Genomic DNA, 13,386 nt, shown 5'->3' on the forward strand with positions numbered 1-13,386 from the left:
CTGCTTTCCTTCTTGTGGGATGTTTTCAGGTTTAGCCTGCACGTTTCCACAAGTCAGATACAACTGCCATCAAACACTACAGCCAATGTGTGAGGAAGTTTCTTTATTGTCATCACATGACCGCTTCATGGACATGCAGTCAGACAGGAACATTTGTATTCATCATCTCAGTGACTGAAACACACTGTACAGTAAATGAACCTGGTGCTTTTGGTTTCTATGTGCTGCAGACATGACAGGATGTAAACATTCCTTTTCCAGTTCTTTTCGTGTTTTTGTTGCTTAGCTGTAAACTGTTGAGTGTAAATATCCACTTACTGTAATAATATGTGAAGAAATGGGATCAGCTGAATGTGTTTTATAAGGCGATCGTGATCCCGCAGAGCCTCTGTGTGTCACTGGAACTCTTTGCAATCGTGTGTTCTACTGTCTGCTGTAAGAAAATAACCTTGAGCACATTTTCTCTCTCCACTTGGCACCTTAGCACTTGTACAGAGCTAAAGCAAATGCAGTCGTAGTTGAAGGGATAGTCTCACTCACGTTAAAACGCCTTCACTTTATTTATTTTACTGTAAACCATTTCTGAAATAAAGTGCACAACACTTTTAAAGACAGTTTTCAGAGTACTGTAACCTTTGTATTCATGAACTTTCATTTTACAACAATGGACATTTGTTCTGCTGTTGCATACGTGACACACTACAAACATTCAAGAGCGATGTTCCTTGTTGCCACTGACTACAAAGTTCTCACCACTGAGACTCCCATTAATGCCAGACCTGATTCCTCTGCTGTTGTCACAAACAGCCAGTGAGCATGCTGTACGCCATCCTGTCACAGCAACTTTCAGAGCACTCAGCCAGCTGCGTTTGATGTCCCGAGAATCGCAGGTGAAAGTGTGGCTGGTTTTGGACTGGGTCAGACAGAAGCAGGACTGACCCTGAAACGCCTGGGGGAAAGCCTCTACGCTGCAGCCCAGTAGAGGTATAGTGAAGAGGGGCTTTAAATCCTGGAAATGTAGGGACACAAACAATGATTCAAAAAGGGTTTGTTTTAAATGACAAGACCCATAGCAGGGCTGCAATAAAAGACTGGAGGCTGAACCCTTTTATAACATGACACCATCCTTCACCTGTGGGAGGGGCAGCACACCAACCAGCAGTACATTCGTTAAGAACAGAAAGAAAACCATGTGCACCAGGAGACCAAATGACTTGTGGAGGGATGTATTTAAAAGCATGTTTGGCATAGGTAGGCTCTCTTTGCCTTCACTGGTTTAATAATAACAGAAGACTCCAGTCAGACACGAAGGACGTTTGTCATCAAAGGGTTCTGTTGTACAGTAAGGAGTGTTTGACCAATTATCCAAACACTGGTGGTGGCCAGTCATACCCCTCAACCCCCTAGTGCAGGGGCGGGGGAACTCCAGGCCTCGAGGGCCAGTGTCCTGCAGGTTTTATATGTGTCCTTGATCCAACACAGCTGATTTAAATGGCCAAATTACCTCCTCAACATGTCTTGAAGTTCTCCAGAGGCCTGGTGATGAACTAATCATTTGATTCAGATGTGTTGACCCAGGGTAAAATCTAAAACCTGCAGAACACTGGCCCTGAAGGCCTGGAGATCCTCACCCATGCCCAAGTAGATGCACCTATGGTATCAATTTAAAAGTCCTACATTACTTCATTCTCGAGTTATCACTTTCGCAAACTTTGTGTCCGTGTTGCCCACCTGCCCGGCAGGGTGACCGCAACACCCCATCAGTCTTTTACAGCTGAGGGGCAAACACTGCTTGTACCATACCATCTTTACAGTCCCAGCTGCATTTCAAGTCTGTCTTCATTTGACTGTATAAAGTATTTGCTGTGTTGTAACATAATATCCTGGTGTCCCAAAGAAACACAGTTTTACCCTTATACGTAAAAGCAAAATCCCTTCAACATTATTATTATTCCTGACTTTTTCAGAGCACTTTACCTGTGGAACGGAGTACAGGTAAAGAACCGGAGGCTCAGCCCTGGTGAGCACGGACCACACTCGCTGCCAGGTCTGGGGGTTGTCCCCATACTGCAGGAAACCACTCATTACACTGTCAGTAGGCCCTGGAGATGCTTTGGACTGTGGAAAAACAAAAACCAATGATCAAAATTTGTTAGGTGGCCTTTTTGATCTAAAACAACCCATAAAGTTTAAATAGTTGAAACGACAAGGCTCACATCCAGCATTCTTCTCTTTTTTCCATCCAAGCCCTCCCCTCTCGGGCCAGTCAGGATGGCGTAACAAGCTTTACACACTTTGTTCAGCTTGTAACCGTCATACTCTAAAGCCACTTTGTAGTCTGAACACTTCCAACACACCACCTGTAGAAACAGAGAAACCATCATGTGTGAGCTGTTCTCAGATAAAGTTCAGTTTTGTGTGATACAAAGCTGCAGTTTATCATGTCACCCACAAAACCACAGGCACGGCAGTGATGTCTTCTTCTGGTAAGGGCGTTAAAAGGCTCCATGCAGGACATACACAGGATCACCTCATTGTCTCTGATCCAGCGAGGGGCTCGTTTGCCAAGCTCCTCTGTCTGTGGAACACATTTTGTTTTAAAACAGTCTCCAGCCCCCCGGCAACCTTGAATTAAATAAGCTGAGGAGAATGGATGAATAAACATTGAGGAAAGAAAATCCTCCTTTACTCCATATTCCTAGAATTGATACAACTTACTGGTTCTGCTACAGTAAGCTCCCTAGAAGCCAGTCTGAAGGTATCATTTTTCTTCTGAAACACATCAATGGCTTCACGAATCACCTGGGGACAAAACTTGCTTTAGAAGATGAGAAAACTCATTTTTTCCTAATCAATGTATCGTTTAATGTCTAGAAAATAGAATTTAATAAATAAAATCTGATTATACCTTTATCCATTCATCCCGATCTTGCTTGGAGCTTGGAAAACCAAAATTGAATGCATTTACAATTAATAAGTGTAACTGTTCAAAACAAAGTAAATAGTTAAAAACATAAACAAGAAGAACTGATGTGCTTCAATCATGACATCCACCTGGCCTGCAGCTCAAGGATCCTTTCCCTTCCAGATATTTGGAAGGTGTATGGATGATCCTCATTGGTGGTTTGCTGCACCTGCATCCCATCCATCCCGATCCTGCAGCGCACAGTGAAACGCTGACCGACCAGGCTGAACTTTGGAGAGCAGCACAGCAGGAAGTTGTTAAACTGTAGATAAAAGTTACCAAGCAATCAGTTATGCAATGAACTAGTGTTAGACTGATGACAGCTGGAGTGAAACAAAGATATCCATTTAAGCAAGTTATGTCTTCATGCAAGCTCAATCATCCAGGTAAGGAAATCCCAAAACGTTCATTCTGTTCATCTGGATGTAACATTTTCAATGGGAGAAATGTTTCGACACTCATCCAAGTGATGAGTGTCCAGGATGTGAACATCCTCATCATTGAAAGAGTGTCCACTGTAGGTGTGAATAGACTGCAGAGTCCTGGCCTGACGAGGTGGCTCTTCTGTGCCGTCTGCTTAGCCAGAGATTGTTTGGTTTCCCTGATGTAGAAATCCTGGCAATCCTCCTGCACTTAACAGCGTACACTATGTTATTCTGTTTGTGTTGGAGGACCGATTCCTTGGGGTGGAGGGATAACTAAGAGTTTTAGCTTATGGAGCAGTTGTCCTTTTCTCCTCGATCGGCTGGAGCTTTCTTTAGGTGCTCGCTCAGCTTTGACAAATGTCCAACTAGGATAACCACATTTACTCAGGGCCTTCTCACCAGGCCAGGACTCTTCAGACTATTCACACCTACAGGCCAGTGGACGCTCTTTCAATGATGAGGATGTACACATCCTGGACAGGGAGGAATGCTGGTTTAAGTGAGAGTCAAGAAGGCCATTCAAGTGAAAATGGAAAGACCATCTCTGAATTGGGGAGGGATCTAAGGGTGCAGCCATTCCCCAACTCTGAATGGTACTCATGGCCATTGATCAGTGTTCATGAGAATTTTCATAATCATGAAGGAGGAACTGACCTCCCAGCCCATTGTTCCTTCACTGGGCTGGTTTCAGTCATTACTGTACTGTTTATAAGATTGAAACCTGCAGTCAGCTGAGACTGAAGACGTCACTTGGATGAGTGACGAAACGTTTCTCCCACCGAAAACGTCCAGATGAACAGAATCAACTTTTTGGGATTAAGCCACTTATATTACTAACTTTACGACAGAGGTAAGAGAAAAATCAGTCACAGATAGGGTGTGCATGTGTTTCTATATACACCAACCAGGAACAGGTGTCTCTCCATGGCTGATGTGTTCCTGGCAGCAAGCTTGAGCAGACGACCTTCCCTGAGAAACTCGTTGGTTGGATTCACGACTTCCTCCTCTCCAACCATCTCATAGATCTCCAAGAGTCGCTTCAGACCCTCCTGTTAAGGAAATGTTCACAGATAAAATACTGGAACAGTTCAAGACAATATCAGGAAACCTTAGAGGTGGGACCAAGTCATTGTTTTGCAAGTCTCAAGTCTTTATCCTCAAGTCAAGTAATGTCAGGCAAGTCAGAGTCGAGTCTCAAGTCACTGGTGTAAAAGTCCGAGTAAAGTCACAAGTCTGAAACTTTGAATTTCAAGTCCTTTCGAGTCTTTTTAAAAAAATAAATAAATAAAATATAAAAAAGAAAAGTAAATATTAGACCATGTAATTTTTAAATCTTTGTTTTTCTCAACACATGACGAAATAGTGAACTTAGAAAATATACACAAATTGTGAAATTGCACCTCTATAAAATGCAGCTCAATTAAACCTAGCTCCTAGAATAATTTTCACCGACAGTTCTGAGATAAGCTGCATGTTATTCTTGGATGCGCTTGTAGGACCGGCTTTAAAATCGCATGACAAAAATATCATACACATTAAAAAAACAAAAAAAAAAAACCCACACGTATCACCAAGGGAGCCTGGACAACATTTGCTAGTTAGATGAAGTCAGCCATCTCATCGTAGCAAAAGCACCACCACCTACCGTTCTTTATGCAACTTCAACTGTCGGAGAAAGTTGGAAGTTGTTCCATCTGTCTGTGATTCTCTTCTTGCATGTTTTGCATATTGCATTTCGGTTTTTTGTTCACTACTTCATAGTTTATGTACCTGAAAAAATAACTCCTTGCAGCATTTTTGAAGTTTTTTTTTTTTTTAGTTTTTTTTTAAAAATCTGGTTAATTTGATTGGCTGTGCTACAGCTCACGCACACATATGTATGGAGTGTGGTTTGAATAAATGAAGTGAACTAATGGTGCACACTTTCTATATAATATGCGTGTAAAATTTTATATTTGGGGTGAAATATCAAGTCTTTTCAAGTAAACCGGTTCAAGTCCAATTCAAGTCCCAGGTCATTGGTGTAAAAGTCCAAGTCAAGTCACAAGTCTTAGAACATTTTTTCAAGTCAAGTCTAAAGTCATAAAATTAATGACTCGAGTCCAAGTCATGTGACTCAAGTCCACACCTCTGGAAAACCTTACAACATTGCTAAACAGTATCAGTAATGTTACATACGGCTTTTTGGATGGCACTGTTAGAGTGTGTGGCTGCCATGGAAATGGTCTGCAAGGACTCTGTTGGAGGAGACAGGAGGCATTACACACAGTAGGCAGAAAAATGGGGGACAGTGATGATGAATGTATAGTAATTAATAAGGCAACACAAAAATTCAACATAAGCATCCATTACTAATGGTGTGACAAGACCATCAATAACAAAATGAACAGGTCAATGGTATAAATACACAGACAACTTGCTCTGTGTAATCTCATAATCCGGGTCATCTTCAGGCAGTTTCTTCAGGTAAACCTTCAGCAGCATCTCATAACGTGGAACCCTCTGGATTGGCTCCAACATGTGGTGCTGCAGGGTGAGTTTGCCACAGATCCCCTGACTCTAAAACAGACATACAAAACCTTGTGATGAGAGAGGAATATGAATTTGCGATGATGTATACCGTGCAGAATATTTCTTACCTGTATGTCCTGGATGATGTTTCTGAAAGCAGAGGAGCGTTCGGTCCAGGTCCTCACCAGCTCCACTGCATGGTCGAAGTTTCTGACGTAGTCAGCGTACATCCTCAGGAAGGGTGCGTGCTGTAGAAGAACCTTACCCAGGCCTGGGCTCTTACACCTACATTTAAGCAGATGAGAGGGCAAATGTAGGGAGCCATTACATGTTGGTTCACATTGGCTTTAAAATGAAACAATAATTTGGACAAGAGTGCAAAAGCATTTAGCTTTATGATAATATGAAGGTTATGAGCTTCTCAGGTTAACTGTATAAATAGCAATAATAACAATAAGGCAGTTTGTATTTGGGTTGCAAGTTTATGAAGTGTACCAACTCTCTGAAAGACTCACCAGTGTGTGATGCAGTTCTCCAGGTCAGGCAGCAGAAACTGGCTGTGGAAAGAGTAGATTGAGGAAATGTTCGCAAAGATATTTCTTATCACCTCGGGAGGAAATGAGCCTCGACCTGCTTCTTCTGTTAGGCGTGAACAGAAAACCTGAGGTGGGAGGCAGCGAAATGCAACATCACATTTAGTTTCACAGATATTAATCTTCTACACAGCAAGTAAACGTCACTTATGAACAGCAGTGATAACATGATTATTCTACAGGATTAAACAGTTTTTAAGTTTCATTTCAATAACTCTCCGTTTAAGCATTGTGCACATATTTGTCTTTTAGACGTGCCAACAGCATAAACACTCACCTGGTCTAGCAGGTGGAGGCGGGTCACATAGGCCTTCTCTGTTTGCAGGAGTTCAGTAGCGATGTTAAACAGCTTCTGCTCTGTGCTCTCTTTATTGTTCGCCTCATCTCCTTCCCTCTCTTCTTGCTTCTGTTTCTCCTCCTCATTTTGTTCAGCTCTCTCATTGTGAATCTTCTCATCTTCTGTGGTTGCCACTGTCCACTGGCAGCAAAACTTGGAGCCATACCCTGTAGGTATCTTGCCTTCTTCCATTTTGTCATTTTGCCTCATCCCATTTGCTGCTGGCTGTTTGTTCTCCTGCACAATGCCATTCATTTGTCCTGGGAAATGCTCTATGCCGCTGTGTAACAGATGCTCTTCATTTGTGGTAAGACTGCGTCTATGCTTAGCTGATGCTTTGACGGTGATGGCAGGTATATTAAAATTGGGTGAGTGCAGCAGTTTGAGTGGAGAGCGCTCAGCTTTATCTGAGGGAATCCTAGAGGGGAAAAAATATAAATAAATAAATAAATGTAATCAATTAAAAAAAAAGAAAAAAAAAAAGACTTTTACACTTGCTATGCAACACGCACTACAAGAACATATCACAAACTGAACAACTACCTGCTCTCATCCAAATACACAATCAGGTCAGGCACACTCAGAGACTTTCCTGCTCTCTTCTCCCGTCTTTCTATTTTCTCGCTTGAGATTCTGTGCAGTCCTAGCAAGGATTTAGAACTCTTGGCAGGGCTGTAGCTTCCCATCTTCCCTTGAACAGGGCTCGAAGCACGTAGTTTTCCCGTGAGAGGTCTATAGTTTCTTGGGGACAGCTTACCGGGGCTGTGGCCTTCTTCTCTCAGAGGGCTACAGCTCTGAATGCCTCTTTTGCCTGGGCTTGGAGATCCTGATAGTGGCCTGCTTGTAAGATTCAGAATCCCCTGAGGATGTCTGGCAGGGTTGATGTGTGGATCCAAAACCCCATTCAGAAAATAACGTCCCCCTTCTTTACTTGGAGAGTCTAAACAATTCTGTGGGCTTACACAGGAAATAGAAACGCCATTGCATCTATTCTGGTTCTCCTCTGTTCCATTATTTTGCTGGGGTGGCACTTTTCCTGGAGTGAGACTGCAGGCTTGATCTTGTCCTACCCTCGGAGGGCTCTGGAGGTGATCTGGTTGAGGAGGCACTGCAAAGACAGACATTGTGGTTGCTGAGCATCTTTGCAGAACAATGAACAGCTACAGTAACAAATTTGCCATGTGAGGCAACAACATTGCAAGTTGTGTATGCAGTTTGCAGGATTTTAAACTTACCTTGGGGTTTAAAAGGTGATCTCTTCGTTGGGCTTTTCTCATCATCTTTTTCTGTAGCAATTTTTGCGATCAGTTCTGGTCCAGAAACTCTGCCATGAGCATGGCCACCGTTGTATGAACCACTCACACCACTGCTCACATCTGAAAACAAACACTGTTATTAAACCACACATGCTTTCTGCATGTTGTAGTTATTGTAGTCAGTTGGTTACACATTCAGAAAACTAAACATTTAAACATTGTAAAATCATTGAGCCACAATTTAAACTTTTCACTAGTATCAGCTACAGCCAACGACCAGGAATCTGCCTCACAGATCCTCCTTTTTGCTTTCGGGGAACAACATAAGACATCTCTAAACTGAAGAGGATGATTCAAGGTCATTTTCCTTTACCAAAATTTCTACTATAGTTGCATTATTAAAAGCTCTGATTTTGTTTTTTTAATCTCGTTAAATGTTTTTATGCATGTTCACTGGACATTTTTCCTGGTTATTTTAAAGCATTTCTTCTTCAGCTGCTAAAATTTTTATTGATTTATGAAGAAGAGTGCAAGTGTCATTCAAATATTCTTAGCTTTTTTTTTAAGTTTTATAAATCAAGAAAAGTTGTTTTTATTTCTAAGTAAAAATATTTTTTTCATTTTCTGAAAACGTTAGCTGCCCCCTCCAATTCTTAACTAACGTACTTAAAGGTTTTATTTAAAAAAATAATAATAAATTTTAAAAAAAAGTGTGCTAGTCCATTTCATGCTTTCTATCAGGTGGTGATTTTCCCACAATGATATTGTTATTAATAATCTTGTTAATATTAAAAAGTCAAGTACCTGAATTCTCTGCAGTGACTGAATAAAGCTCCCTTTTCATGCATGCACACACAGTAAGGATTCTTTTACTTTCCAAATCCTCCACAAGCATTTTTCATTGTTAGTTAAACTGGTCGTAATAGTTACGACCAGTTTAACTACCCCCCCCCCAAAAAAGTCCCATTAAAACAAACAAAACAAAACAAAAGAAACCACACACAGTATTTATGGCTTCATTGAAATCTGACCTCTAACTGTATTGACTGACATCCTTACCCAACAACAACTACTTGTAATTGTGTAACTTATCGTTTCCTTACCTGCACATTATAGCCAAACCTACGCAGTAATATTAGCTACTTGTTAGAGAGTGTAAAGCTTTCCAACTAACGCCTTGCTGAAGTGTGGTGGATTGATTGGTCACATGGAGGGGCTAAAGCCGACATTCTCTATGTAATACTTCCTCTTCTTACTTCTGGGTATTTCATCACAGAGTCTAACCTTTGCCAGTTTTATTAGTTACATCAGCGTTTACAAGACAACATGAATCTGAGAGGAACTGCAAAGAAACACACTGACTTTTTTTTTTTTTTTAAATAAACTATCATAAAGTGAAACTGTGTCTATGAGGTTTTTAAAGGGCACGTAGGTAGATCATTCAACAATACAATTCTTAATAACAATCAACAACTAATTTGGGAAATTTGTTATTTTTTCCTCTACCAGCTGAAAGCTACTGTTAGGTTTTCTTACCTTTAGATAGAGCCAGAGTGGGTTATTCTGCCGTGCAGAGGGCATGGCGCTGAGCATAATTGCATCATACAGTAAAGGCAATGTTTTAAGTTATCTTAAGGAAATCTTTGCCTTTTCTTCCCATTTCTGAACATGCAATAAAAACTACTCTATGCAAAAAGCTGTGTTCTAAAACACAGCTTTTTGCATAGAGTGGTAACCTAAAGAATAATTTGCATTCAGAATATGGATGCCACTCTTGCATGCGACAGTACCATTGACACCAACATACTTCTAAGCACATAATTCTGCCTCAGTGAGGGAACAGTAAGACTTTGTGTGGACGCTTTTGAGTGGAACTGACAAATGGTGGTCTCAAAGAACAAACTGCCAAAGTCCAGGCTGAATCAGGGGGAAGAGATTTCACATCAGTAATCCAACAAGCTACGGTGCCAAATGTGGCTAAAAAAAAAATTCAAATACACACAGAGAGAACAATCCAAAGGGACTGGATTTACAAAGCAACCAAAATAGTATTAACTGATGTAATCCGTGCATAACAAGGAGGGTCAATGCCCTTACCCTGCTGCCCTGGTCACCCTCATACAGAGCCAGAACTGCCAGTGTTAGCTGTGCCTTTTTATTTTCAATGCATTTTCTTTGCTCTTAAGCGTTTCGACTTGCAGACAAAATATTAGAAAGCCCTTTAAAGTATAAATATTATATGCACAATTACAGCACCACAAACAATGGCCTCCGGAGGCTAAACATTATAAACTTTATAGCATGCAGTCTCTACTGCTGGACTGATAATTTAGAGTTCACTAGTATTAGCTTATAAATTTGTAAAACTGGCAACTACACATAGAAACGGTATAATACAGAATACAATAAGTACTGGTTATGAGTATGAGTGTAATATGAGTTTTATTGTGAATATTAGCTTATATCTACCAGCTTTCACTGCAGTTTACATTTGCCCCTTGAAAGGATAAACTACTAGCATCAACACAAAAGCTAAACTCTCATCTGTTTATTTATTTTTAATTAACACCCAAAGTTGATGCAGTCTAGAAGCCAATAACATCATAAAGCCTTCCAAAGCGCAAAGTATCTCACCTGAGGTTTGACAGTCACCCACAGGACCTTGGACTTTCCGTCTGACCGCCACTCGTCTGAACTCCTCCGTCCCACGGCTGTCCCTCAGAGTCAAACTATTCCTCTTCTTCAGGTCAAACATGGTGACAGAGCAGCCCTGCTTTCAAATTCTGCCCACTGAAGCAGACGCTTCACTGAAGTCCACGAGCTCTTAATCAATCGGAGAGCAAACGCGAAATACCAGCAAATACAAGATCCTGCTTCACCTGTTTAATCAGCGTCACTAACGTCACGTACAGCTGCTGATAAATCCCCGCCTCTAATTGAAGTCCACTGGAGGAGGACGCAGACCAATCAGAGAGCGCAATCACTTTCACCACTGTGGATGGAACCGCGGAACTGAAATGACTGAGCAAGCAGCCAATGACCAAAGCAATATTGCTTTGGTCATTGGCCATCTATATATATGGTTGGTCATCTATATATATCTATAGATGGATCGATAGATGAGGGCTGCATTTCACCCAGTGCTATTGGGGGTGTTGTCAAAATTTATGGAATTATTAATGCAAAAACTGCAAAAAAAGTACAATCATGTTTTAATCGACCTGGACTGGCCTCCCCAGAGCCTGGAAGTAAACATAAGCCATTTGTATTTGAAGCTGTTTATTGACACGCTGCCTTAAACACACACAAAAAATGTTTTTTACAATGAGTCCTGAGGCGAAGACAGGGGGATAAAGTGGCAGTAAGCCCTTCTCCAAATGATGTAACACAAGGTGAGCTCATAAAGTGGCAAATTTATTTTAAGCAGTCATTTGTAGCGATAGCAGTTACAAATGAAAGTGCACTAACAACAAGCCGCCTTCAGCTTTACTGCATGTTGGCCCAGTAAGACCGTGAGATGGGCGAGGCGTTTTGAGGAAGCCAGTGGGTTTAAGACTGATGAAACAGCATCATACCACGATGACAGTGCTTATTGATTACAACATATTTGTTTGTAAGTATTACCAATACACCCACGAGAGCATTAGAGCGCCATACATGGTATCTGTAATTTTTGTGTTTAATAATGTCAAAAGAATGCTAACAGAAAATGGCTACTAAATGTCGTCTAAGGATCTTGGAAAGAAAAGCGTCTCGACTTCTTTAAGTTGCTTGAAGACATAGATGGCTTCTTTCACTCCTCTTTCAAACCATCTGACTTCTCTGTCCAAAATGTGAACATTGGCGTCCCCGAAAAGTGTCCTTTAGTGTCCTTTGTCCTTTAGATGCAGATGGGCAGCTGAGTCTTGTCCCATCGAGGTAGCTCTTCTATGTTGTGGCAAGCATTTATGAAGTGGCTGTTTGGTTTCTCCAATGTAGAGGTCTGAGCATTCCTCGTTGTACTGTACAGCATACACAACGCTGTTAAGTTTGTGTTTTGGAGTTTTGTCTTTGGGATGAACCAGTTTTTGGCTGAGTGTTTGGCTGGGTCTGAAGTGCATCGGGATGTTGTGCTTTTCCACTGTGAGCGACCATCTTTGAACAGAGGCGGTGGTTTACGACACCAACTGTCTGCCATCTATAATCCAGTTTTGAGATCCCTCCCCAGACGCTCAATGCCCACTCACATCCTGGGCCATCTGACCTCAGGAAATCACATGATAAGGTGCGGCCAGGTTTCACAGTGGGTTCCCCTGAAACCTTGGCTGATTGTGCCCAAACCCGCATTCACACCTTGACTCGTGTGATTAGGTAGAGGATCAATAGGGGGTCCATGTCCCTCTTGTGGGGACACTCCAATAGGGCTTAAATCTGGGACTCTCCACCATCTGAAGAAGCTTCTCGGATGAGAGGTGAAACATCTTCAAGCAATTTAAAGAAGTCCAGACGATTTTCTTTGCAAGCTCCTTAGGTTGCGATGACCTGGATGACTGAGAACCTTCACAGACACTATTAAATGTCATATCACTGCACATTTCATAAACCTAGAATAGAAAAGCCATTGTCATTCAGTAGATTTACCAGTTTCTGTGCATTGACACCTGCACCCCCCATGTATTAAATGAAAAACTGTCCAGTATCTTTTAAATAAATATATTGAACAGCAATATAGGGGAAAAAACCAATGCACCAGTTTACCCAACTTATTCTAATGCAGTGGTTCCCAAACGTTTTTTGCTAGGCCCCCCTTTGTTTTTACAATAACCCCCCTCTCCGGCACAAAGACATCCTCCAACCACACACACCATGGTTTGTTTTCAAACTCCATTGCGGTTCATTTCACACCTCGAACCTTTTGTAAACAATGAAACACATAAAAGTAAACTGTAACAAATCACAGGTAGCAATAAAATAAAGTACTACCTCTTTTAAATAATGGAAAAGCAAACCATCTTTATGGTGTAATTATTTTACGTGTAGTTGTTTTGTTTGTTTTTTTACTGTGTAAGAATATTCAACATTGCATTTTTTTTTTTAATGGGTTTAAAAACATAAATTTGGACAGCCCAGTTCTATTCGGGATTCCTACCTTGGCACCACCGTTGTGCAGCCAAAGGCAAGATATGCTTCATCATATTTTCTAGTCTTTGGCTTGGAAGGACGTTGGTTTGGAAGCATATTTGGCGATGCTTCATCTTCTGCTTTGCGGTTGTAGGAGCCCCATTAAAAACCTGTCCATTATGCTAGCAGTGTCCAACCA

The 13,386-nt window shown here is 41.4% G+C and overlaps 1 protein-coding gene across 1 annotated transcript; it reads right to left on the reverse strand.

Annotated features, from left to right (window-relative positions):
- Window positions 1–261: 261 nt before the first annotated feature.
- Window positions 262–10,961, reverse strand: LOC146689880 (FYVE, RhoGEF and PH domain-containing protein 4-like). The gene is made up of 16 exons (XM_085437682.1): window positions 10,722–10,961; window positions 8,067–8,207; window positions 7,375–7,939; window positions 6,772–7,249; window positions 6,417–6,562; window positions 6,030–6,186; window positions 5,811–5,949; window positions 5,569–5,627; window positions 4,296–4,439; window positions 3,055–3,227; window positions 2,909–2,939; window positions 2,719–2,802; window positions 2,453–2,578; window positions 2,217–2,360; window positions 1,978–2,118; window positions 262–1,009 (listed from the first exon to the last, which is right to left on the reverse strand). The coding sequence occupies exons 1-16, from the start codon at window positions 10,840–10,842 to the stop codon at window positions 710–712; spliced, it is 2,949 nt and encodes a 982-aa protein (XP_085293808.1). The 5' UTR covers window positions 10,843–10,961; the 3' UTR covers window positions 262–709.
- Between the last annotated feature and the right edge of the window lie 2,425 nt (window positions 10,962–13,386).

Source organism: Copadichromis virginalis, linkage group LG17 (assembly GCF_057382275.1).
Source record: "Copadichromis virginalis isolate Kocher_CV1m ecotype Utaka linkage group LG17, C_Virginalis_male_GT1.1, whole genome shotgun sequence".
NCBI classification, from domain to species: Eukaryota; Metazoa; Chordata; class Actinopteri; order Cichliformes; family Cichlidae; genus Copadichromis; species Copadichromis virginalis.

Coding starts and splice junctions, on each gene's coding strand:
- LOC146689880 (XM_085437682.1), bottom strand. CDS start 10,842: ATGTTTGACCTGAAGAAGAGGAATAGTTTGACTCTGAGGGACAGCCGT. Junction 8,208..10,721: donor GGGTGACTGTCAAACCTCAG/GTGAGATACTTT, acceptor GTTTGTTTTCAG/ATGTGAGCAGTGGTGTGAGT. Junction 4,440..5,568: donor ACAGTGCCATCCAAAAAGCC/GTATGTAACATT, acceptor TTTCCTTAACAG/GAGGGTCTGAAGCGACTCTT.